General features: G+C 39.6%; 1 protein-coding gene across 3 annotated transcripts in view; it reads right to left on the bottom strand.

Annotated features, from left to right (window-relative positions):
* The window catches only part of malrd1 (MAM and LDL receptor class A domain containing 1), a 56994-nt gene that overhangs the window by 9341 nt on the left and 20297 nt on the right, over positions 1–27356 (bottom strand). For all 3 annotated transcript variants that reach the window (XM_038729772.1, XM_038729763.1, XM_038729770.1), the window contains 10 exons: positions 25896–26109; positions 25553–25800; positions 23357–23645; positions 17336–17581; positions 15700–15857; positions 8663–8843; positions 5524–5652; positions 5247–5408; positions 1576–1733; positions 231–432 (listed from right to left, as the gene is read on the bottom strand). In XM_038729772.1, the coding sequence (XP_038585700.1) occupies positions 231–432; positions 1576–1733; positions 5247–5408; positions 5524–5652; positions 8663–8843; positions 15700–15857; positions 17336–17581; positions 23357–23645; positions 25553–25800; positions 25896–26109 (1987 nt within the window). The remainder of the gene's footprint in view (positions 1–230; positions 433–1575; positions 1734–5246; positions 5409–5523; positions 5653–8662; positions 8844–15699; positions 15858–17335; positions 17582–23356; positions 23646–25552; positions 25801–25895; positions 26110–27356) is intronic.

The raw sequence follows: 27356 nt of genomic DNA, 5'->3' as shown, positions 1-27356 counted from the left end.
ACAGGCTCCATTAACTCCCACACCCTCCCGGAGGGTCCACACAATTTATATGGAAACGAAGCACAGGAGCATGGATGTTGGCAGACAGAATGTGGAAAAAGAGGAAACGGGAGAAGGTGAAAATTGAAGGAAATGTCATGAAAATGAGCGCAGTACTGGAAGGACAGGAAATGAGTAAAACACAAGGGCAGAAAGAGACCAAAGACAAAAAGGAAATAAAAAACCTTTACCTTCTACCATACACTCTGCAGTGTAGGAGATGTCATCCAAGGCGATGTCCGTCCACATGTCTCCACCCACCTCCGCCTGGAAGGTCACTCTGAAAGGCGCCGGATTGGACAGGATGACATTGGCGTATGTCCACTCTTTACCATGGTTTCCAGCGGCTGCCCACATCAGCAGACTGGTGCCACTGGGTCCGACAGTGTAGACCTGATGAGGTGCAAAACGAACACGGGAACTGTAGGTGACTTTTTGTATGTGAACCAAATAATTTGGCAAATAGAAAGACAACAAAATATGCAACTACTCACAAAAAATAACACATCAAAGATTTTTCTACAGACCACTAAGTTACAGCTTTTTACGCCTACACTTATATATACCTGCAAAACTAATGACATTCCCATCAATCTCTGCTGTGTTTTATAGCTAATTAGCCAATGTTAGCATGGTAACACACATGAAGATGGTGAACATGGTAAGCATACCTGCTTATCATCAGCATTTGACGATTGTATCTGTGAGCATATTAGCATGCAGCCTCGAGGTAGCATGGCCGCAGACTCTTAGTCTTGTCTCTACACCAGTCCTTGTGCTTTGTTACTGTCAAGCATGCGGTTTCCTCTCAAGCCGTGAGAGACATTTTTCAACAACTTTAGGTAAATATTCACCCTTGACTATATCAATTATTTGTGATTAAAAACTACCAAATGTCTGAATTTTAAAGTTTTTAATTTAATAATTTACAAAAACTTGGATTGGATCTTTCCAGATACTGCCACAAATTAAGTTACACATGGGAGTACAAGTGAACATTATATAACAGAGCCTCATTCAAGAAATTAATAAACCTTTATGCCGTATTGCAACTGACATTTTTTCTTTAACATACTGTATATTTAATTTAAGTAGAATACTGGCGCCATTTTAGTGACAACACCATATGTGAATATTTAGTGTACGGATACATGTTGTTTGTTGCATTTTTTTTGTGCACATCATACCCAATTAGTGCGCTTATATTTTGTTGTCTTGAAATTAACCCAAGCAACAAAGGCACCTAAAAAAGACATGAAACGATGGATATGATAACTAGGTTTGTGAGGTGACGTGCTTTGATGGATTATTTCCTGTCAGAGAGACTTTAATTTCTTCCTGTGGGTATCAGGTGATTGACGGTAAGCAGAGTGTAATTTGTAAAACAGGAGTTAAATTTCTGACAAAACCAAATTAAGCCTTCAGGTTGACTGTTATGGATCATCTGACAGCCACATTTGGAGGCTAGATGCCTGACACAAACAAACACATAAAGACTTTGAATTATTTATGGAAATGATGCTCAGATGAAATCACCTTCAGTGTCCCCATCCTGTCTGAGCCGTGCATGTAGAACCAGAAGCGCAGGTGACACCGGCCGATACTGGCTGGAAATGGGCTCCTGGTGGTCACCTTAGCGACGTCACCCTCCCACTGAACGGCTGAGTTTATGTGCAGGAAGTTCCCTCCACCATCTTTGGTAATAAATAAAGTATAGAACACTTCATATTTGTAGCACATTTATGTGAGGTACACATGTGAGGTATTTGAGTAATATTTCAGTGTGAGGAATGACTAAAGCTGGTGAACAAATATTCACAGCTAAATCCTTCTCAACCATCCAATTTCAGCTTTAATGCTAGAAAGAAATCCAATAACTTTCTTCTGTTGGTTCCAATTTAGCGATATTTGGACAGGAGAAAGCATTTGTGCTGTTGTGAAGTGTTGTAGCCTGCAGCCAAAAGCTGCAGAGAGCTTCTTCAGCTTGGCTAGGCTCAGAAATGAGACAGCATCTGTGTGAGCCCAGAACAAAGTGGGAGTTTTCCACATGAGTTTAAGGGAATTCAAGGCCAACACAACCCACAGCGCACAGCAAACCCTGCTCAACACCACAACACTGGATTCTTCTTCTCTGACTCAAGTCTGTATTCATTCAGATAAAAGTTTCCCAGGAACTGCTGTGAACGCACATGTTGCTCAGTTATTCAGATGCTAACATCTCATAATGCATTAAAGTTATATCTACAGAGTCATGCGCACGTCTCGTCCTTGTTCAGCTCTCTGGTGCGTTATTACAGATGGTTTATTGATCTGCTCTGAAGTGAGATCATAAGTTCATTCTATGACACAGTGCCCAGTGTCTAGATTCATCTCTCAGATCAATAACCTCAACTGGCCAATCAGAAGTGGGGACGTGAACTCCAATGACAAAAAACTGCTTTGTACTCAAGTTTATGATCAATAATATAAAAGATATGTTGGATGATATGACAACTTGCTGTTACACAAACCTCCTCCAGCCCAAACATCTCCTCTACAACATCAGAGCATCCAGTGGAAACACAAAATTTCTCCCTGTACAACCTGCTCAAAAATATATTATATATATATGTTATACCATATCTTTGTTTAATTTTCTCTGTGTATACTAAAGTAAACCCGCTCACATGAACTCTTGCTGAACTGAAACATTTTTCATTCCTTTCACTATTTTCATGCTGCATCCTTCATTTATCAAGGTCATCTTCTCAATATCAACAGTGATTTATTCAAGCCCTATGTACTAGGAAAGGAAGCAGCATCAATAAACAGAAGCGATATTGACAGCCAATGTACAAAATAATAATGAATGCAAATTACAGGCTAGGTCACATTGAAATGAAGGTTTACATGTCTATGAAGATTCTCAGTCATCCAGGTCATAGTTATCCAAACGAAGGTTAAAATGAAGGACTTGGTTGAAGATACTGGAAGACGTTTCGTCCCTCATCCAAAGGACTTCTTCAGTTCTGACTGTCTGGCAGGGAAACTCAGCTATTTAACCTCAGTGGGGTCGTTATCTCGGGTCATCGATACCGCTGGTTCGTTAGTGTTCCTTGTTGCTGTGACGACAGTCGTTACAGTCGTTAAGACTACCTGTGGCCAAGACTGAACGACCATCGTTGGTATCTTCACCTGAGGCCAATAGGTTACGTTTGTTGAGTTTCCTGGGAAGTGATGAAAGGACAGCATTGTAAGTGGGGGATAAGTGGTGGCGTAGACCCCGTCCCCTGTTCAATGACGGCTTCTCAACCCTGGTGTAGATGGCTTCCTTGACACCGCTTTCAAACCATCCATCTTCTCTGTCTAAAATGTGCACCTGGTGGTCCTCAAACGAGTGTCCTCTGTCCTTCAAATGTAAGTAGACTGCAGAGTCTTGACCTGAGGAGTTGGCCCTTCTGTGTTGAGCCATGCGTTTGTGTAGTGGTTGTTTAGTCTCCCCAATATACAGGTCTGTGCATTCCTCACTGCATTGGATCGCATACACTAGATTGCTTTTCTTGTGTTTGGGTGTGCGGTCTTTGGGGTGTACCAGCATCTGTCTTAGTGTGTTCTTGGGTTTAAAAAAACACAGGGATGTTATGTTTGTTGAAAATCCTCCTGAGTTTCTCTGATACTCCAGACACGTATGGAATCACAATGTTGTTGCGTTTGACCTTCTTTTCCTCATCATTTCCTTCATTTTAACCTTCGTTTGGATAAGGTTTACATTGCATTGTATAGATGAGTGTAAGCGTAACCTCAGCACCAGTGAGATGATTCATACTCCAGGATTCATTTTTAATTAATCAAAGTAGCAAAAATCTTGTTTTTTGAAACAGCAGCATCACTGTACACAAAATAAACAAGCCCAACATTTTTAAGCTCAGGCTGACATTGATCAGGATGTATTATTAACCCTGTCTTCACATGTCTGTCGGAAGCTCCAGTTCCCAGCTGTCAAGTTGTAATTACAAAAGGCGCCGAGCTGAAAACACGTAGGATGTCAGTAGGATGCAAAAATTGTTTGAGAGTTGTTTTATGACAGCATTATTAATCTTTTTCTACAAAAAAAACAAGGCAGAAAGCATACACATACAGTAAGTTACAGCTGTGAGCAGGCAAATGCTCATTCTATCATGATGAAGAGGCCAAAGTTTAGAAAAGCTCCTAAACTTGTTTATCAAAAATCATTTCTAAAGCTGCAACTTGTAATTAAAACCTGAAGGGATATTCATGTACTTGTCCGATTATGTTCAGTGACAATGTTTTTTTCTCCAGCGTGTGGTTAGATTTACAGAACAAAAGCACTTATTACTTATAAGTACTAATTAGAGAAAAGTCTTAGATCTAGATAAATGTTAATAAAGTAAACATGTCATGTCGTTTTTATTTATAATAATATTTAACCAAGATGATAATCTTTCCCGAACCTTAACCAAGTGATGTGATCACACTTTAGTTGCGTGAGTGGATGAAGCGGATTTTAAAAGGAAAACAAATTAAAGTATTATCAGTGAAGGTTTGTCACGTGTCAAGATTTTGCTACTTGCCAGATAAGTTAATTAAAAAAAAAGTCAATGTGTTTTCTATTGCAAATTAGAAGTACATAAACATTCCTACCAAGAAAAACAACAGCATCAGTCGTTTAAGAAAATGTTTACATTTAAGTGACAAAGCCTTCTAGCAGGCGTAGGAATTATGACTTGTGTAGAGTCCGACCGATAAATCAGTACGCTGATATTATCGGCTGATATGAGCTAATTGCAGATAAATCGGTATCTGTATAACAGCCAATAAATAACAATTATAAATGAAACGGAGAGACCGAAGAGGGAGTGTTGTTCTATCCTGTTCTGTTGCATAGTTTGTCTATCAGAGGGCACTCTGCAACTCCCCTGTTGGCAACACTCCTGTTTGCTACAAATCCACCACAAAAAAAGCAATAAGCTTTTTGTTCAAAGTACAGCTAAAAAAAAAGTTTCTTTCTATTTATTATTTTTTGATTATATTATGCGTTTCTGGAAAAAAAGTATAATAAAATAAATATCGGCCCATATATCAGGATAACAGATTTTAAAATACTCAAATATCATAAGCGGAGGAAGTTGGATGTTGGGTTTATTGTTACTTGTTGTATATAAAAGTAATTTCTAGCAGACAGGGTTGGCAGCAGAGTGGGTACTGACCAGGACTGTGGTCAGTGTGAGGTCCAGCTCCTGCTGTCTCACTTTGATGACTGATCCTCCAATCAAAGTCATCATCAGCATCCTGAGAAAGCTGGCAGGTCTCCTCCCACTGGTTTTCATCCATGTTAAAATTACAAGCACCTGGCAAGCCAACTATGTGGTCTACGAGAGAGAACGATGGAAGGAAAAAGAGAGAAGTCTGGGTTTAAAGTTGTTTTTCTGCTCTACAAAAAGATGGATTCACTCCCAGTTCTAAAGAAACCCCATTTCTACTCACCGCAGGCTATCTCATCTGATTCATCAGCACAGTCGGCCTTGTAGTCGCACACCAGGTGGGACTCAATGCAGTGGCCACTGCGACACACAAAGTCTGTGACTGCAGGACAGCTGACTGGCTCCACAACACCTAAAACACACACAGACAAACATCACAACGGATCTGAAGGAGAAACTTGAATTATCATTCATGTTTAGTTTCTTCTTCAGATAATCTTACATGATCTTTTTTAAGATTGACCCACTAGACAGGAAACTATCTCCCCCTTTTCCATTCAGATGAATCAAATCTAGCATCAGGCAAAATGCGACGACGAAAAACTGTGTCTTATTAAAGTTTCCTGTTCTCTGCACCAAAGGACACGAGCAGTGGAGAACATAGTAAACAAAAGCAGACAAAGGCCTGTCAGGGAAATCAAAGTCTCCTTCCCCCAGCTCCGCCTTGTTTGAGACGCAGAGAGGAAGGAAAAGAGATCTGGTGGAGCAGAGACAGCACACACATAAATACATTATGAGCATTTGTGTTCACAGGCAGAGACATTAAATGATGACTGAAATGAGCAAGGAGTTGAACTTCCATTCCAGGAGGTCAGCGGGTTAATACTATCAGTGCATTTAAACTTGATGGAAGTTGTGTGTATTGTTAAGTGTCCTTTAGATTTGGACAGACAGTCAGTTTTTGAATGCACTCCTCTCGGTCCGTTTTGTCTGTAGGTCAGTATTTATGTCTCTCTACATAAGCATGTTATTGTTTGTGTGTTGGAGAGTGCCTTGGCAGAGCCGGGAAACAGCCCACGTGGTGTCCAGCCTTGTGCCAGGACCTGTTTAATGTGGAACATCTGTCTCGGACATAAACATCAAACAGTGTCTGTCAGCAACAGCCATCACACAGAATCCTCTCCCTTTAAGACACACTAGCACTCTCTCTCTTCCTCTCTTCATACTCTGTGTGCCAGTGGCAGCATCAATTTCATACCCCAAACTATCACTTGAAAAGATCATAGAATAATTTCACAGCATATTTATATCTTGCCTGTGAAGATTATTGGAAGTACACTTTGATAAAACAAGGACAGCGGATAGCAAGAGAGAAGTTTAACAGCATTTAATTCACATTACGTAATATGGTCTGAAAACTTTTTAAATTCAGATTCATTTTCTAGGCACTCTTACTGCTATGATTACTTATTCAGGTGCACCATCTGAATGAGTGATCATAGCAAGAAACCTTTCACTTTGAGGTGCGTACATCACTCTTTAGTGTACCTTTGACATTTTATCCTTGCATTTACAAAGACTGAGTCAATTCACGGCTTGAGTAATCTTCAAAGACAAGTTTAGAGATATTCTGGTGACTTTTAAGCAGAAGTTAGATATGGACTGGTACGAAAAGCTGACTGACTAAATTAGTTAATCACAGTCTCTAAAAGCATGAATATTTTCCTCTAACTATCAAAAGTTTAGTATAATTACTTTTAAATTAAAGAAGCAAGAAGTTAGATTTGTACTGCTGCGATGCACAAATCGACCTGAATATTTGTGCAGAGGTTTGCTGAATACCAGTGACTCTGATTACTTTGCCAGGTGGTGAGATTTCCACATTCCACTCCAGTGCTTCTTTTTGTCATCTTCTCTGCCCACCATCTTGCATTTTTAACATCTCAAACATATAAGAAAGTGCTGCAAATTGGCTTTTTATAAATCACTCAGTTAGTTAGCTGGGCTGGGAGTGTATGATTCAGACAGTCATTGGCATCTTGCTACTGGTTGCCAACAGATCACGAGATTTCATAATAAAGGAACAGTGTGACCTTTTATTAAACACGCTTATTCAGTGTTTTTGTATCTGTACATTAAAAGTTTAGTATGTAAGTTGCAAATTGCAACCGACTCACACCTCCCTTTGCAAGCACGCAGGAGAAGCTACGGTGGCCTTTTGGGCTACTGATGCTTTCAGAAATCCTGACAATTGGTGGGGGTCATGCGCAGCCACACAATGGAGTTTCACCCTATCTGCAGCTGTAGGGTTTCACTGATAGACATGCATACAATCACTGACTTAAATTTAGGCGCACACTCCTGCGATGGTTAGGGTAAGGGACTGCAGCGGGCTATCAACATCTTTGAGACTAACAAAGTTAGATAGCTAGCTACTCACACTACAGTCCTGGAAATGCGGTTCAAATCTACTCTGTGAAAGCCCACTGCGTCTCATATGGAAGCTGAAGTCAAATACCAACACTTTTTCAGGCTTTCGATATATTTAATGCCCTGGGATGAGAACGGGCTCACAGAGCCAGGCTATCTATCTCCCCCTGTTTCCTATGTTTATGCAAAGCTGGACTATATGACATTACCTAGATTGGTGTTATGCAGGTTAACATTTACCGTTACTATGTGCAGCGCCGCACATGTACACGCACATAACAGTACTGTTTTGAAAAGAGGATAGCTATAAGGATATGCACACTGAACAGAGCGTGTGTGTGTGTCGCTGCTTGTACAATGTGTGGTGAAACCTCGGTGCATGTTCAGTGATTTGCACATTTTCATGCGCAGTGAATGCACGGCCAGAGTGCGCGTAGGTAAGTAGGTATACAGGCAGGTAGACAAGCCAATCATTTTGTTCATTCGGCCCAAATAAACGAAACGATTGGCTGGTCTTATTACAGTCCTGTGACTTTCTGTTTCGGTATATATTCTGAAATATATTACCTACTCCAGCTTTAACACTAAATCTCCTTTTTAAACTAGTAATTTTTTGTACAGTTAATTATACTGTTGAATGATTCTAGTCTAGAGTCATTGCCTTGGCAGTCATTTCCCTTTTCCCCTGAGAAATGCTGTCCTCTTGACCAGAAAATCTGGTATCGAACTCCACATTACCATTAAAATATACTATAACAACTGAAATCAGCAGAGCCCCTGAAGTCGTGAAATAGATATATGATCCTAAAATATGATCTTTCAGGAGTATGGGGGCTTGAAAAGAGAGTGAGAGAGACCAAGAGACTGGCTGGCAATTGTTGTTCAAATGCAGCACATCAGTTTTATTTCAGTTTAACTTTTTAGCCTGTATTTTATGTTGGTTTGGTCTATAGGCAACACTTACAAATGTGTGTGTTCCTCATATCACCTACTTGGGGCACAATCTATGAACTCCAGGTCATCCAGGGCAGCTCCTCCAATCACATCCAACGAGCGAATCCCCTCAAATATCACCTCAAAGTTCCTCAGCTTCCTCAGAGGGATCTCAGCTCGGTTCCATTTATTCCCTTGAGGCCCCGTTTTGTTCCACACCTCCCACAAATCAGTCTCTGTCTGCGGAGAAGAGCAGCATTGACAAAGGACAATCATGTGGTGGCATTTCAACATTGCAACGTCAGCTCTAATATCATATCAAAGAGCTTCAAAGTGGATTCAAAGCTACAGCAGTGATTATGTCAGAAACATAAACTCAGAGTATAACTGAGTCAAAAGTCAAGACTGAAGAACTTTAAGTTAAAGCGGGCTGAAAATAACTGTTGGACAGACTGCTGCTGAGAAACAGTGTACCATCTAAGGAGACTCATTAAAGACTCATTAGCATGACATTGCAGTAATAAGTTCTCCCGCCTTGAGACCTGCTTTTCAGAATGAAAGCATGCTCTCCCTGAGTTATGGTAATGGCTTTCTCTCATGCCACATGTGGAACATATTAAAAGACAGACCGATGTGTATTCCTCTGTAAGTCCTCTGTTTTTTCCCATGGTACAAGCCAAGCACTAAATCATGACTAATACAGCTTAGAAACAACAAATGGCACATTGAAAAGGGTTTAGTGGATGGATGTGTTACGAGCCAGCATCTCACTGGGGGTTTTAAATGTTGTGTCACGAGCATGAATGAGACATTTATAAAGTAATGTACATCATATTAAAGATACACTGTTTTGACTCAAGAATATGAAGAATAAGAGATACAGAGTCATTGGTGAGGCAGTTTAAATATGTACTTTAAGTCGTTCGTTAAATCTGAACAATAGTACAGAGATTATATATAGTACCATATCAAACCAAGAGACCTTGAACTTTTTTTCAGACAAATCCTTTTCAAAGGATAAAATGAAATAAAAAATTGAGCTGCTTACACGTGCAGCTGCAGCTCTGGCTTCTGTAAACAGTAACACAGCAGTTAGAGCTATAAAAACATGAAGCAAAGCATAAAACTAAATAAAAAGCATTAAATGATAAGGATGGTGACAGTCTGTATTTTTCTTTTCTTTGTTGAGTAATGTTTTCTGAAAATTGATTTAAAAAAAATGACTTAGTCTTTAACAAATGAAAGTGTTTTTTTTTTTTTTTTAAGATTTACATCCTCAGGAACGAATCGGCACGGAGAAAGGTACAGAAGTCAGAAAGTATTGAGAGAATAACTAACAAGTTGTTGGTTTTAACACTCTTCATAGGATTTATTAACAATAAGAGTAATTTAGAATATTGCCAGCCTTCTCCTCTATGTGTTAATACCAAAGTAAGCCTTATGCGTAACATGCGCCTATAAGCAACCTGACAGATAATTGGTTGCAAATTGAGAGGTCATGATATGGATTGAAAGGGTCTTAATGCGACTTTCATCTAAATTACATCCATTACATCCACACACAAACTTTCTATCTGGTTTCTCGCTTGAGGTGATTTGAGTGATTGTTAAAATCCACTTCAGCTTCAGGTCAATATGGAGAAGCGCTGCCTGGTTAAACCACCGAGCGTTTAATAGGGGAAAGTATAGATTTAACTACCCATCCTCCTGAAGTTCATGAGTCCAATATTAAGACTGCTGTAACAATGCAATAATTCATAACAGCTTCTTCGTCCTCTGCTCTTTTTAAAGGTGACTGCAGGTCTGTTACGTCACATCATTAATTCAGTTTTAGGGCAGCGTCACGATGAGACTCAACCTCAAAAGTGTCAAACTTTTTGGACATCGCAGGTGAACAGGGAAACAGAACGCACATCGACTTTTCAAATGATATACGACATCAAACTTACTATACCTGAAGATGCAAATGTGTCCAGAGGCTTGACTGCAGTAGCAGAGACCTGGTCTAATGTACTCAGAAACAGAGGACAAGCAATGTCACATTCTACTCTGCAGTTTGAAAGCCTATTAAAATGCACCCTTGGGTGAGGCTGTCTCCTCTGCTTTACGCCAGTAGAGTCCTGGCTTGAAATAATCTTGTTGCTGTGAGAGTAGAGCATAGATTAATAGGCAGCGTTACAACAGGACTTATCCAGATTTATGTCATGGAGTAAAGGCTCAATCTATAAACGCAGCCTCAGAGCGACTGACGAGTGTATGATCCTGGCGTATGTAGCTCACACTTGATGGCTGGGTGGCATTTCAGTCGAGGCATTTAATCGATCAGTTTGAAGGTTTATTTCCTGAGCTCGCAGGCAAGGCAATGCCACCACAATTCAGGTTGCACCAAGTGAAGAGAGACATTTGCATAATTTAATTTTATTATCCCCCCGGTGACAGTCAAGAGGCCAACAAAGAACAAAGAAAGTTGTAATCACAATAAAAATGCCTGTTTTATTGAAAAAAATTTAAATCCCCTATGTCTTAACTATATACTGAATGTTCCACTAAGCTCAAATCCAATTTGTATTCATAGAGTTTTCATTTTATGGAGCCGCTGGCAGCTGTTTCTCTTTTGACTCACCTTCAATTCAAAGTGTTTCCTGTTTTTTCTACTAAATCTCTGTGTAGTTAAGCAATGTAACAACACTGGTTTAGCATATTGTCTGCATGATAAGAGCCGTTCCACAACTATGCTTCAAATAAAGAACACAGTCAAATAATCATCTTTATGCTATTTTACTTGGGGAGAACATCCTCTCCTTGGCTGACAGGCAGATGTTTGATTCACCGTAATGGCAAGACACATTTGAACCCACCACACCATATGTAACTATAGAAATGCAAACACCAGGCTATGTAGCTTATTTTTCAAGTAATTTCTCTCAATCACCATATCACAATACTTTTGTCAGTAAGTAAGGAAAACAAAATATTATGAAACATATGATACATGATGTCTGAAGAGAAAAGTCACATGTTCCTTACATGAAAAGGAATAGATTTTCTACAAAGATAACAGAATGACATGACAGAAAAAGTAGTTTGATGTTAATTTTATGTAGCCACAGAAAATATTCTGTTTTTAAAAAAGAATAATTTTCAACATCCAACTCAAAAAAAATTAAGTACCGTATTAGTTTGACATTTTGAGAAATGTCAAACTAATGTGTTATTTGGTTTCCTGCTGAGAGTTAGATGAGGAGATTGATGCCACTCTCATGTCTGTACAGTAAATATGAAGCTGGAGCTAGCAGACCGTTAGTTTTGCTTAACTTAAAACCCATCAACATGTTAAGGTGTCTGGCACATAAACCCCCGTAAAACTGCAATTTGTCGTTTTTACACTTTTAAATTCACAATTAGTGAGCTTTAGAGGTACTGGTAGGTGGATTTTGTTATCTTCGTACAGAGCCAGTCTTTATGCTAAGCTAACCAGCTGTTGGCTCTAGCTTCATTTTTACTGCACAAATGTGAGAGTGGAATCAATCTTCTCATCTAACTCTCTGCACGAATGTGATTTTGCGTATTGAGCAAAATGTCAAACTTTTCTTTAAAAAAATTTATTATAATCTTTATAATAATAATATGCTATTTATTTTTAGAGCACTTTACAGAAAAAAGTGCTTTACAAATGCAAAGACAATAACACATAATACACAAAACACTAATATTTGATAAAAACAAGAAAACACTTGAGACTAAAATACACTTTAAATGTAAAAAATAAAATATATATAAAATAGAATCAAATCAAATTGGGAAATGCTCTCCTATAAAAGTATGTTTTAAGAAGGGACTTAAAAGAGTTCACTGACTCAGCCGACCTGATTTCCTCAGACAGGCTGTTCCAGATCCTCGAGGCCCTGACAGCAAACGCTCTGTCCTCTTTAGTTTTCAGTCGAGACTCTGGAACAGACAACAGACCTCTGCCCGAGGATCTCAAGGTAAATAGCTGTAGCCTATATGACACAGCATCATCTGGTCTGAGAGGCTGCAGTGTTTTCAGTTCGGCTGGTTGTTGACTCCTCAGCTTAAATATTGTTCCAGTAGGGTGGATTCATTTCTAAAATGCGCTGAACAGGTTTCCCGTCACTTTTAAGGATGGGGTGTGGTAGTAATTGTAATATAACGAGTAACGTGACTATTTACTTTAAATACCCAGTAATAAGTAACGTAATATTGTTGCTTTTTAAATGAGTAACTCATTACATTTACTGAGTAATTTGCCCAACACTGCTGTATAAACTGATATACCACAAAGACAGAGTGCTGCTTTTTGTTTATTTCAGTAATTAATGAATAGTGATTAAGAGCTTATCCCTCCATAAGAGACAGCAGGTGTTCAAGAACGGTGGTATTCATGTGCTATTTCTTTGTGTTTATTTCAGAAACTGCTGTCAGCAGCCCTGTGACGGCCAATATTACCCAGCTATTTATATGGGGTTAAAACCCAACATGGTCATTCCTGTCAAAAACCATATAATCTGCATTTTCAGACTTGTGTTGATGACAAATATTTCATCCAAACCTTGTGATGGATGTCACCACATGCAGTATAATAGAGTTATTCCCAAAAAGACATAGGCATATTTGCTCTTTCAAGCTTTGTTTTATTTTAAAACAATCACCAGGAGCAGTCAGAGCTGTTGTTTCCTGACAACTCCATCTCCTCCCGATAACAGTTTGAAAGTAAAATCAATATGCCTTTATCTTTCTGGGAGTAACTCTCATCTCTTCAAAATACCAGGTGGATCTCCTACTTTCATAGTAAATGCATACATTAAATGACATATCATTATCAGACTGCACAACATGCATGCAGCCATCACATGCAGTGGTTTCAAAATAATCCGCTACACCAACCTCCTTGTTCACCTAGAGACCTTGCCTCTGTTTAGGTCCTAGCCTACATGTCCAGTCCAGTCACTGCTGAGGACAGTTATCAGTGTGATGAGTCCACAGGCTCGGTGATATAAATAGACAGACCTCGTGGACTTCACAGAGGGAAACACTTGCCAGGTAAATATAATCCACTCTGTGCCTCGGCCCATTGAAGTCTCTAGCATCATCATCATAACTGCCTTTGTTCTTCAATCAGCCTTTAAAGATGGCTCACACTGTGTTTACACTATGATGCTCACAGAGTGTGTGTTTCTGTGATCATGCCAGTGCAAAAGTGTGTTTATATTTGTATTTATGGCGCTGTTTTGGCTCTAGGCAACATCGAGGCTATAAAAATGCTATACTGTTGTAATGTATAGCACAAAGCAATAATGCGTGATTGCTGTCTTTGAACCTTCTAGGTCATACATGCACTTAACATCATTTATGGTAAGGAGACTATAGGGACATAAAGCTGAACTGACATATAGGTTCTCTCTGTCTCACATATACAATGACCTCACCACCGCGTGCGTGCGTGTGTTTTTCCCATCAAAAGGAGATATAGAATAGCTAAAATGTGTGTGATTTGGTTAAAGAGATAGATTTGGGGAATTTTACAGTTTTTCCCACTCCCTCGGAGACTAATAGATGACTTAGGACAGACCTTTATTACATATTTGGTGTAGCCTACAGTTATAACAAACAGCAATATTGGGCTATCTTGGCTCAATTTTTTTCATATATCATTATGAACCCTTAGTCATCCAGGACTTAAGCAAAACTAACCAAGTAAACTAAGGGCCTTTCTCCAAGCTTTGTCTGAGGGGAGCCCCACAGTATCAGACCTGACGAAGAGTATCTGTATAATAATTCATTTCAAAATATCATCAATAAAAATCTACATTTGCAGTTGTCAAATTCAATATATGGGCAGTAAATGAGCAACACAGCATGGATATTTAAATTACTGTACAGTCAGAACATTAAAAAGGATAAGTTGCTATTCAATTTTTTTGAACACCAAAAATGTATCTTTAAATGAACCTCCGTATCTTCTTCTTACATTGGTTCCAACTGAAATCTTAAAACAGGTCACAAATATTTACTTTCATCTTTAAAAAAAGTAAAATAACTTTCTAAATCAGCTAAGGACTGGATTTTTGCTAATGTTTGCTTATTAGTTGGATCAATTCAGTGTTGCTTTTGGTGTTATCATGGGATTTGCTGACAATAAGAAAAAAGCAAGTAAGAAAGTGAGCTTTATTCTTTAATCTATCGTTTTAATGTTTGTATTTTCACTGTTGGTCCATCACTTACCTGTAAACCAGTTTGAACCGCACAAACCTGTATGAAGGGAGCTTGTTAGTGAGATTCACAGTTTGTTTTGTCTTTTTAAATTCAGTTTAATGTGCTGATGGAGGTTATAAAATTACATTTTCTTAACTCTGTTGCCACTATGACATTGCCGCTGCAGCATGAGACAGTGACATTTTTTGCAAGAGTAATGGTATGCAAATTTTGCAAGGTGGTACAGTACCTCTTGCCGTTTGAAGAAAAAAAAACCTTTTTAAAATTTACATGATAACTTGCTGAACTGTTCTGCAAATTGCATAAAACAGTCCCAGCAGCGCACACAAGGACACAGTAACAATCATGCACGTGATGCGCATACAGGAGTATGTGACAATCACACACTGAAGAATGAGTCTACTCATGCACAACTCCTGCACTTTGACCTTGAGTCATACCTGACTAAGTTAAATGAAGTCTAGAGTACACAGACCACAGGCAGAGGAAATCACAGCAGAATTTCAATGGCAGAGAGCTGCGAGCAGAAATCTTAATCCCTGAAAGTCAACCATGCATACACAAACTACACGGCCGAGTGCCTAACAAGCAAGAGGCCTTGAGAACTGGCAGGGCTGGTGTGTGTCCAGATGCTGAAGGTGGAGCTGAGGGGTGACCACGACCCCCACTCACCTACCTCCACTCCCCTGCAGATGCACTGTAGATCAAAAGCACTGGAAACCATGTTAACCCCACTTGATGGAAAGCGGTGGGTCTGGAGGGTTCGTGTGATAAACTTTCATTGACTGGAATCAGTTAGATTCATCATTTCTTATCATGACTGTGTGCAGACAACGTTAACCCATATCTGAGTCAGGTTTACCTTGATCAGCAGGCGGATTGTTCCTGAGGTCTTGTGGGAAATGTAGTAGAAGAAGGAGAGCTTGCAGATGGCACTCGACTCTTTCCAAACAGAGCTCCTGATATGAGCTTTATCACCTTTGAGTCCCACTGGTGTAGTTTCCAGATAGACAAAATGACCTAAAGAGAGTAAAAATAAGAGAAGTGATGGAGGAGAACGGCAGCGACGAGGGAGGCGAGGCAAAGAGGAATTGATAACCATCTCTGTATGGGCACCTCTTGCAGCCAGTGACAAATTACAACAAGGTGACGAACAGTCTGGTCACCAAGGGAGGGCTAGGGGTCAAAGAGCAATCTGACACATCTCCTAATCCATCTCTCTCCCTTTTTACACCCAGGGACCACTTTGAAAATTTCTTATTAGAATCAAGCTCATAAAGAAAGGAGAAAACCTGGGAAGATGGCTGAATACAAAACCACAGGGAGTACATCTGTGCTGGCACTTTCTTTCTGCAAATATTTTCTACATTACCAATAATAAACATTTAGATATCATTATAACCTCTACCGAACATTATAAACCAAACAAGCTTACATTTTAAAGTTGTAATCCTGCGAATCGTCATGAAATCTATTTTTTTACATTATATTAGGGGCTGCGTTTTTCAGCACTAGCCAGGCGATGTCTTTACATTCAGCAATTATGTCTATATATAGTAGTTTTCATTGTTAGTGGTGGAGTCCGTCATTCCCACGCTGGATTTAGATTGTCTTTACATGAAAGAATGGTTAACAGGAAAGAAGGAGTTGTTTCTGTTTTTAATTACATCTCATTGATATCAACCACACTGTTTAATGTTCACTCTCTCACAGCTGTATCAGATCTGTATTTTCAGTTACTGCTAATGCAGACATTTCCTTTTATTGTTATCAAAAATGTGTCTACAAAATAAGACAATGGTAAAATTCTGTGTTTTTTAGTCCGCGGATAGTTTCGTTTTTGCAACTGAGTAATGGAACATGAACGAGCAGCCAGAGTGAGCTTTGTGTTGCTGCACTATAAACCAACACATCAGTTGCTTTTCTGTTGTATTTCTGACAAAGTAGCTGCTCAACAAGTCTTTGCTTTAGTATTAAACCACACTTCCTGTTACCACCGAGAACCATACATGTCACTGAATACAGCTTGCACTGGAGAAGCACCTCCATAATAGCTCTTTGTGTGCATGTGTGTTTATTTATTCATGTGTATCCCTTTCTACCACATTGTATAATGGAATCACAGCCCTAAAAGCCCTGCATCGATCACCTGAAGGCTCACCTGCTGTACATTCACACAGCGGGATGTAGCTCATTGATTTTGTCATTGAAGTTGCTTAAGCATGAATTAAACATTGTGGAGAGCTACCACAGCATTTCGGGTTTAACAGGTGGAAATCTTAATGTCAGCTCAGTTTCATTCTCTGATTATACAAAACCAGCCAGAAGTGAAGGTGCACTTGTTAAATTATACATTTGTAATTCAAAAGAGGGAGCTAGAACAGTACGGAACTTTTAATAAGAAATGAGAGTTAATTGTACAACTTTTAAATTACTTTATGGTTGAAGTGTGTGTGAACTGCTCACAAAACATATGAAGGAATATTTTAAACACATACCATTTCCATCCATCAAGGTGTGATCATATGGAGGCCGTAGGCTTTTGACAGATCCAGTCCCTAGCGTCCAATCAAAATTATCGGCCAGAGAGCTCTTCCAGCCACAGCGACCGTTCTCAAAGGAGCAGGAAGTCCCACAATCCTTTTCATCTGTGCCATCGCCACAGTCGTCTGTGAAGTCACAGCTCTGCTCTGGAGTGAAACACCAGCCATTTTCACAAGGCAGCAAGCCCGAAGGACAGGAGCCTGGAAATCAGACACTCACATAAAATTTCATTTAGACTCCTCCTGTCAGTCAGTAGTTGTGTGTGATCTTATATGTAAAGAGAAGGATTCCCAAAGACAAGGTAGGTTGTCTGTGTTTGGTGGCAAGTATCCTGACACATTTTAACATGTTTTTAACATGTTTTAATACAGAGATACAAGATTGTGAAGCGGGAAATACACTTAATTATTTTCTTGCTTAGAATTAGATGAGAAAATTGATACCACTCTAATGTCTGTTCGGTAAATGTACAGCTGTAAAGCTAAAACAGCATAGCTTAGCATAAAGACTTAAAACAGGGCAAAAAGGTTAGCCTGGCTCTGTCCAAAGGTAACAAAATCCACCTACCAACACCCCAAAGAGCTCACTACATAACATCTTGTTTGTTTAATCTGTACAAAAACCAAACTATAACAGCAAGATTTTCCAAGATAATGAGTAATGCTGGCAAGCACTGTGTTACCTGTTGACAGAGCCAAACAAGCTGCTTCCCCGTTTCCAGTCTAGAGCATTATACAAGTGCTGCACACACTTTTTCCAGTAAAGCATCTATTGTGTGCTTCACCAGATATAACAGCACCACACGACTCAGTATAAACTTCAGAGCAGAAGAAATCAACTCAAGAGCGAGGAGACAGCAATTCTTTAAGTCTTAAGGTCTCTTTAAGAAGCTTAAGAAGACAAAAGCCCAAAAACTGTATCATAGGGTGTGACTGCGGGGGCTGGGGGCACCAGGCATTCCAGCGTGGGTCGATGCTTGGCTTTGGGGAGTGTTAGAGAGGGAGATGAGGCGTGATGAAGAGGTGTGGTCCCCATAAGTAAGGGAGAGAAAAGGGATACAAGTCTCTCCTAATCCTTTGTTCGTCTTCAGATGCACAGGACCAGAAGCAATGTGCCCCAACAAAGGCACATAGGAAGCCAGGAAGCCAAGGCTCCCGACTGTGAAGCCAGGCTGCCTCACCGCCTCATGGGGGGCATACTGAAGCTGGAGGTAGATACATTTGAAAGAAAAGTTCCCGTTTGAAGTTAATAATACACCACTTGTCCCAGAACAGTCTCTTTTTACACATGCAGTTCTTCACCTGTTACTCTGTAAATGTAGACCCATTAAATTGTATTAATTAATTCTAGTACTTAGGCCTCCGCATTGCTGTGTAACCTTCATACCCATGTCCTCATACACAGTATGTCAGTCACCCTAGTGCCCTGTGGTGCAAGGACGTTGCTCCAGAGCAATATTTGAAAAAGTTCCCACTGGAACTGGACATCTGACAGATAAAGTGAAGAAAGTTATCCAATCATGCCAATTAAAGGTGTCATGTGATCCGTTGTATCGCTGTCTTTCTTCTGACATGTTATATTTCCATATCATTTACAGTTTGTTTTTTTTATCTGGCATACTCTTGTTTTCTTTTTAATAATTTATAAATTTAACTGAAGCTTCATTGCTTTCTGCGCTGCTCTCCGCTCGCTCTCTTTCTCTGACAGTGATAGCATCAAAACCACATTGCTCTTTCAGCATGTTGGAAAAGTCAACCTCACACAATGTTTTTGCCTTTGAACAGATGCTGTCAAATTCATGGCTGTCAAAATAAAGATTCAGTTTAACAGGAGAACAAAGTATTGCCAGCTTTATCTAATTGTTAAATTAATGGCCTTGTGTCATCAGACATACACTCAGTGACCACTTTATTAGGTACACTTTACAACTGTTCTGCCAAGTACTATAATATTTTGTAATAATAATGTCAGTATTTTACACTCATAGGTGTTAATTCATTTTATGTTTAAGTGTTGATTATACTGGACTACATTATATTGGGGTTCTTAATATTCTGCCAGTCCTCATTTATGTAAATTAAAAGGACAAAAACACCTCTCAGTAAAATGTAGTCCAATACAACACCACCTTTAACTATGAGCTCAGTAATTAACCTATAATTGGATTTACACATTTCCAATAATGTAGCTTTGAAAAGACTGAGGTTAAAGCAGGGCTGTTGTATTGGATTGCATCTGGTTGTACGAGTATAGTTAATATAGGGGCCACTGAGTGCAGGTGACAAGTAAATGTTCCTTACAGCTTTCTCTTTAGACATGACATTCACAGAAAGACCCTCGTCCAAAATTATATGAAGGAACACAATGCACAAGCTGCATCGCTGATTGACTTTAAAACTTATTTGTATGTTAAAGCCTTCATTAATATGATCGTGAGTGTGAGGGAATTCTCTTCTAGTGAATGTAATAAAATTTCTCATCCCTTTCATTATTTATTATGTTTCTGCTACCCATTTTATGAAGTCTGACAGTGCTCAAGCAGGGACTCATGGTTTTTATTTACAATAGTTGCAGGATATTCTCTTATAGTCCCATGCATGTCCCATCCATAGATACATGGTAGTCTTGGTAGATTAAAATTTCAGCCGTGTTTGCCTCACAGCTCCATCATATAATGTGATATTATGTTATAGAATGAAGCAGTGGAGGAAGATTTCCCTGAGGGGCTTCAATATATAATTATAGTTCCTGCTGTCTTTGGTCTCATCAGTATTACTGTACATCCTCTGTAGCCTGCAGCAGCCAAGTCTCTTCCCTCCTGGCTCTCTTAATAGCACAATGAACTTCACTTCACTGTCAGGGCAGCGGTGTTCCTCCCAGTCTTAAACTTCAAGAAATACTACCTGTCCCTCTATTCTCCAGACCCACATCCATTTCTATCCCACTTTTTGCCCTGTATTTGCTTGTTCTGAAAATGATCATGTCAATTTTTTTAGAAAAGAAAAAAAGACTTCTCTGCCCTTTCTCCCTTGCAATATTTATTCTTCCTGGAATTTCTCAACCTAGTCGTTCTATATACTGGAGTCCTTATGACAGATGCAAGGGTATGTTTGTAGCTAAGGTGTAGCTAAATTCATAACATAATTTGCATGAAAAGTAAGTTACATGCACATATTCAGTCAATCACAGGACTACATTTAAAATAAAGACTTACTTCACCCAAATAATAAAAGCTATATTTTCTCACATTTTGAGATATGTATCCTTGAGATGTCTGACAGCGCTATAGAGGTAAATCAAATTTACTACTCACAGTGGCCTATTGAAAAGTAATGTTAAAAATTTAATAGCAACATCTCTTTCCAAAGACCAAAGTCCCCGTTACTCCAGATAATCCACAGAACACACTGTCAGCTGTGTGACAGAGGCTATTTCTTCAGCAGAAAGTAGTTCCAGTAAAAACTGATCACAGTAAAGTCTGTGGATTATACAGAGTAAACAAGTCTTTAATTCTGTAAAGACACATTGCTGCTCATTTTTTAAATAAGCAGAAATAAATTTTATATATTTTATATATATATATATATATAGTTAGTATTGGAACAAATTTCTTTGTTTTTGTTGTTCACTGAAGACATTTGGGTGTAAGATCAAAAGATTAGTATGAGACAAGAGTTCAGAATTTCAGCTTTTATTTCCTGGTATTCACATCTAGGTGTGTTGAACAACTTAGGACATATCACCGTTTGTATTAGCCCACAGCATTCTTAGGTAAGCAAAAGGAACGAAACAAATAATCTTAAAGTAAATAACATGTAATATTTGGTGGCATAACCCTTGCTTGCAATAACTGCCTCAAGCCTGCGACCCATCGACCCATCACCAAACTGTTCTAGGCTTTTACCGCAGCTTCTTTCAGTTCTCGTTTGTTTCGGGGGTTTTTCTCCCTTCAGTCTCCTCTTAAGGAGGTGAAATGCATGCTCTGTTATTTTATCCTCTGTTATGTGTAAAAAGATTCCATTTGAAAATAAATAAAAAGATGCACACACAAGTGAGATTCTCTGGCAGTTTCGTTTTTTTTTTACTAATACTGTAGATAAGCACATGGTATGACAACCGTCAATTTCCATATACTGGTATGCCGTGAAACTGTTGGTGAGAGCTAAACGTAACAGCACTAACATGGAAGCATTATTAGTGTGCAGACCTGCGTTATATCCCAGCGAGGCCGCACACGACAAGTGAGAGAAAATCCCAAATCACACTACTGCTGTTTAAGACAAGCATCCTGGCCATCTCAAAAGGCCAAGGAGAAGCTTGCAGGGGCCACATAGTTATATCTCTGTCTGAGCACAGACAATCCACAAACTCTTCCTTCTCCCCGCCATCCACTTCGAGAGAAAGGCAATACATTTAATAGGGCAATTACAGCAGCAGTAACAACGGCAATAAATCTGCTCTTGTTATTTTCTCTCGCCTCTTAAACGGTTCTCTCATAAAGAATGCAAGGGATGCAGACGTAGAGTTCAAGAGATCCCAAGTCTGAGCTACAGTCAGTGCTTAGATGGACAGAGACAAATACTGTGTCAGTATGTCAAGCAAATATTGCAGAGTGTTTTTCCCTCAGCAGCTAACAGAAAATATTCATAATTTTTTTAATTATTTTTTGCTTCATGTCACAAGGAACTTGCATTTTTTGTGTCATTTTCTTCATATTTCAACAGTATTCTGGTTGAAACGGGGATTTAATGAGGAGCTGCTCAGATGTGACAAGCAGACTGTGATTCAAAATCTCAAGAATCTGCTCATTCTCCAGGAGATCTGGCACATGCTTTGGCCATGCCCGATAGACAAGCTGAATTTAACTGTTTTCTTTATAAATACTGCATCAGTTTCTGAAACTGCTCATTTTCACCCTCTAAATGGAAACACAGTTCTAATATCCCAGCAGCCAATAGTTCTATGATTGCTTATATGCACACACTATTTCAGTGAAAGTCATCAAGACTGCAATTATCTACATTTTAGTAATGTGATCTCTTTCCTAAATCAGGAAACTAATTTGGCACTTGGGGCTCCACATTCACTCTTCTTACACTGTCAGTCATTTTTAAACATTTTGAAATCTTCTCATAAAGGAAACAGACCTAAATGGTATAGTTGTACAGTTTTTTCCTAAAAGCAAGAAAAAAAGACTGCAGTATAAATAAAGAATAAAAATGTAGTATTATTAGCTGACTTGTTATTTTAGGAACATCAAACAAAACTAATATATTCCAGCTACACCCTGGCCTTCATCTGTGCTCCAGTCCTTATGCTGGGTTTTGGCATGCTAACATTTGATGATTAACAGTATCGCTGAGGCTGATGGGATTGTCAAAAGTATTTGACCTGATGATGGCATCAGATTAAGTAAAGCAGTGGAATTATGGTGAAAATAAATGATTCCCCTTTGCTGGAGATCCCTTGGAACCCACTCAAGGATCCCTAGGTGTCCCCGGACCCCACTTTGAGAACCACTGAAGTAAAGAGATCTGTGAAGCTATTACAAATCAATATGAACGGCGGAACCAAATTTAATGGCAATCCATCAAAATGTTAACCTCAAGAGGAAAAGTCTTGGGGTCACCAAAAGGGGTTGGATTTATCCTCTGGGGACCATGACTGTCTCTACAACATTTCAAAGCAAACCATTAAATAGCTGTTGAGATTTCAGTCCATACCAATTCAAAGTTGCGGGACGACCGACTGACAAAGTGACATTGTGTTCCCTTAGAATGGGAGAAACATTCTGAAAGGCAATTCAAAGAGAAAGTAGGATTATAGTAAATCAAATTTAGATAATGTGATGGATGTAGGTCAGGTAGGAGGTAGGATTCAGTGGGAGGGTGGGGAAATGCAGTTGGAGCAGAGGGAATAAAAAATAAAAAATACTAGCTTAGCATAAAACAAGGAAGACTAAGTAGAGTGTATACCTGCAGGAGGCGGAGGAGTGTTGTCCTCTACTTCAGCTGAGGAGACGAGTAGACACCCTGGAGAGAAAGTGATGTCATCCAGGCATATGTCACACTTTGGACTTCGGCCCACCTTGCCCTCAAACATGACCTGGAAGTCCCTGGTGGAGCTCAGCGGGATCTCCCTCATCTGCCAGTAGGTGCCCTGATCTCCCGTCAGGTTCAAAAGGAGATGAAGATGCCCTTTGCTCTTCCTGAACACGCTGAGGGTCCCGATACCGTCTCCAGACATGTGAAAATAGAAACGCATCTGGACGAAAGGACGGAAAATGAAGGCATACATCAAAATAAGGCACTGACTTGCAGAGTCTATAGATGTGAATGATACTCCCCACACTGTTTTACATAACTCATTTTGCTACATATTTTAAGGACAATGCAGTACACCAAACTAAAGTCTAACGGGCGTATTTTTATTGTTACTGACTACTACACAGACATATTCATTATCCATTATGTTTTCCATTTTTTCTTTCTCCCAAAAAAACATTACTCCTCAGGGCAGAATATGGAAAGAATCCAAAAGTATGGGCACACAAAAGGAAATTACATTTTAATCTTGTCACTAGATCAATGCACTCTTTTCTTTTAGTCCTCGTCTTTATTAAAGCATAGAGAGAAACTGTGTCTCTCCGTCATACAGAGCTGAGGCAGTGATGTGTTTTATAGGGTTTGTCTCCAAATGGAGGAGTGTTCATGAGCTGCAGCAGCACAACTACACTCTCCATCTCAGGAGAGCTACTGCCCGTCCGCCCACCCACACTCCATACGGCCCTCCCTTTGGTTTAATTGGTACCTTTTTGCGGACTGCGTGATTGATTGACAGGTAAAGAGTGGGATAAGACAGACACGACGCACAGAGCGAACTGCACAGTCAATCAAGACACCGTTCCCGGTAGAGCATCAGGCTGACAGCTGGGAGGACACACACACACACACACACACACACATACACACACAGACACACACAAAATTTCTAAGAGCTGGTTTAGTTACAACACATTTAAATTGTTAAAGTACAGAAATGACTGATTCAGAGATTGTCATATTTAATCTTTGACAAAAAAAACTGCAAGCTTAAGAAAACATTCATCTTTAGTGAAATGAACAGATAGTTAAAGCTGGTCAGTATTTACATTTTGTTATATTCTGAATTGCAGCTATTAGGTTATTAGGTAGTTGATCGTAACACTGTTTGTGCTGCCTCTTTAGTCATTACAGCACTGAATAATACTTTAAAGATGCCATACATAGACTAATGGAAATACAAATATACTTTGTTGTCCTTTTAAAGAGGTCATATTATGCTAATTTTCAGGTTCATAATTTTATTTAGGGGTTGTACCAGAATAGTTTACATGGTTTAATTTTATGAGTTTGTAACAAATTAGAAGTAAAGTTGCAACTGTGTCTCTACATCACAGTAAGAACTTCTGTCCACAGACTCCATAACATTCGGTAGGGAGGGTTGGGGTGAGGGGAGGCAGCAGGCGGACGTCTTGTCACTGTGTGTTGCAGCTCAGTGTGTTTCTCCACCAGTGTTATTGAGGGCGTGCCACACTAGCTACTAGGCGAGCATTATGACGCGTGTTACATAATGATGTAGATAGGTTACGGACGTAAAGCCTGGACTACAATCGAGGTCTTTTCAGGCAGTTAGGAGCAGTGTTTTCTGTGGGCGATGGTAACTGCCTTTGGGGTGGACTTCGGGCGTTTTCACTTTGCAAACCTATTTAAGATATGTAACACAATAAAGGAAATGGAAAAAGCCAAGAAGCAAAATATGACTTCCTTAAAATGCCACAAACTGCAGGAAGCATTCAAATTCACAGAACACATTTTAGCATTTATGTCAGGGAAGCTAGAGGAGTACCAATGTTTTATTACAGTTTTTAGTGCATCAAACTTATTTCATCTTTTCTAATAGTTTTTTCTAAGTAGTAATTTTGTTGTTTTTTAGACATATATTCTATGCAGAACCTGTAAAAGCAAGTTCTAAAGGTCCTCAATACAAAAATAAATTGTCCATATATTGTTATATCCTGTCTTAAATTTTAAATAATGGCATCATACTAACTTGTTTCCCAGTTTGACGAATAAAGTTAAAATAACCTTGCTACCTGACCCCTGCCTTCTGCACTTTGACCTCCACCTCACCTTGCACTGTGAGCTCCTGCGGCTCAGTAAGGGCCCTGATATGCGGGCAGTGTCTCCGACGGCCTGGGGGAAGGAGCTCTCCAGGTAGAGGTAGTGCCCTGAGGGGTCTCTGAGGGTGTGGTCACTTGATGGCCCGGTGCCGACTGTCGGAGTGCTGGCTGCTTTGATCAGCCAATCAAAGTCATCCTGTCTGCACTGACGCCAGGAACAGAGGTCAAACTCAAAACTGCAGCGCCCGCTAAAGCCCTCTGAAAGACAGCAATAAATTAAACAATCCATCCAGGCTATCCAATTACCTGAAAATGAATCTTTGGGTGTCATTAGACATCAGAGGAGGACTAACTGCAGATGTAGGGGTCCTCGTCAGAGTTGTCCCCGCAGTGGCTGATGAAGTCACACAGGTTGTCCTGGGGTATACAGTGGCCGTTAGCGCAGGCGTACTGCTCAGGTGTACACGACTGGTCTGAAGGAAGAAGAGGGGAGCAGTGGAGGAAGCTGACATCGTCTATCACCACATCGCCCATGTAGCTGATCCCTCGCTTTGCCCTGAACACCACCTGACCAAGGACAACAGACCTAGGATCAACTCCTGTCTGTTGTGTAAACATAATCACAGTTTTGGACACCACGGTTGATGCTTAATATCAGAAAAGCACTGAAACAACAGAGCCAATCGCTGCTGTTCTAATGAATCTGCTTCTAGGGGCATTGAGTTGATGAAGAGCTCAGAGACAAGAGGAAAAGGGCACTTACACTTTGAAAAAGAGGCTCAAAGCTGCTCGGTGGGAAAAGGCCCTTCAGCTACTGATTGTACCATCAGCACAGTTTTGGTCTGACAAAGGTTAATGCTCATCAGTGAAAATGTGCAAAGGCCGTGATATTTGGTCCAAGAGATAGATAACTGCTCCTGTGCAATCAAGCCAACAGGGCTGACACAAGACCTCCGTGTGTGTGTGTGTGTGTGTGTGTGTGTGTGTGACCTAGAATAACCTCAGCAGGCCGACACCATGGAGGGATTGCAACTCTGATTACTGTCATACCCGAGTTACAACACGTATTAGACTCAATCAATTCATCATTGATCATTAAGTCTGGGTGTCTAGTTTAGCCTGCTGTAACTGAAATCAATTACCTTGACGTGCACGGTCTAAGAAGCTGTCCTTCACTTCAAACTGAATGTCAATCTGAATCACATATATTATTGTAAAAGTGATGATGACACCTGAATCATGTCAAAAGGGATCTTCACTTTAAACTGTATGTTGGACAGGATTTCCCAAAATTGTAAAGAGTCTTACACACATCTGCTCAGTTTAAGAGTTAAGAAAAATAAGTATCAATAATTTTTGTGTTGTTCAAGCAGCATTTATTTCCTTCCATTCACAGGATGTTAATTCTTCTATAAAAGCAGCAGTTTGTTCCCTGATAATAAAGCAAGTCACAATCACAAAATGCTTTCTGCTACTTAAATGCATTATTAAATAAGTTTTTTAATTCAATATTTTTGTGCGTGTTATAATTGATTATAGAGATTTATTAGTAATGGAGCAAGCAGCTTATCAGAATGAGCTTTATTGCCAAGTAGTGTTTTACACATACGAGGAATTTGCTGTGGTGATAAGGTGCTACACGTAGACAAACATACAGTCAACATAAATAAATGTAGAAATATATAAATATGGAATGGAAGAACAACATTGCAGATATATACAAGTGCCCAATGGACACATACTAAGATACATGATTTGATTTAGGAGGTAGGATATGGACATTATACTTCCCCCAAATATTTGTGTCATTGTAC

This window comes from Micropterus salmoides, unplaced genomic scaffold (assembly GCF_014851395.1).
Source record: "Micropterus salmoides isolate LMB-PRFRI ecotype aquatic unplaced genomic scaffold, ASM1485139v1 Ms_hic_scaffold_1, whole genome shotgun sequence".
NCBI lineage: Eukaryota > Metazoa > Chordata > Actinopteri > Centrarchiformes > Centrarchidae > Micropterus > Micropterus salmoides.
This window is presented reverse-complemented; position numbering and strand designations above follow the sequence as displayed.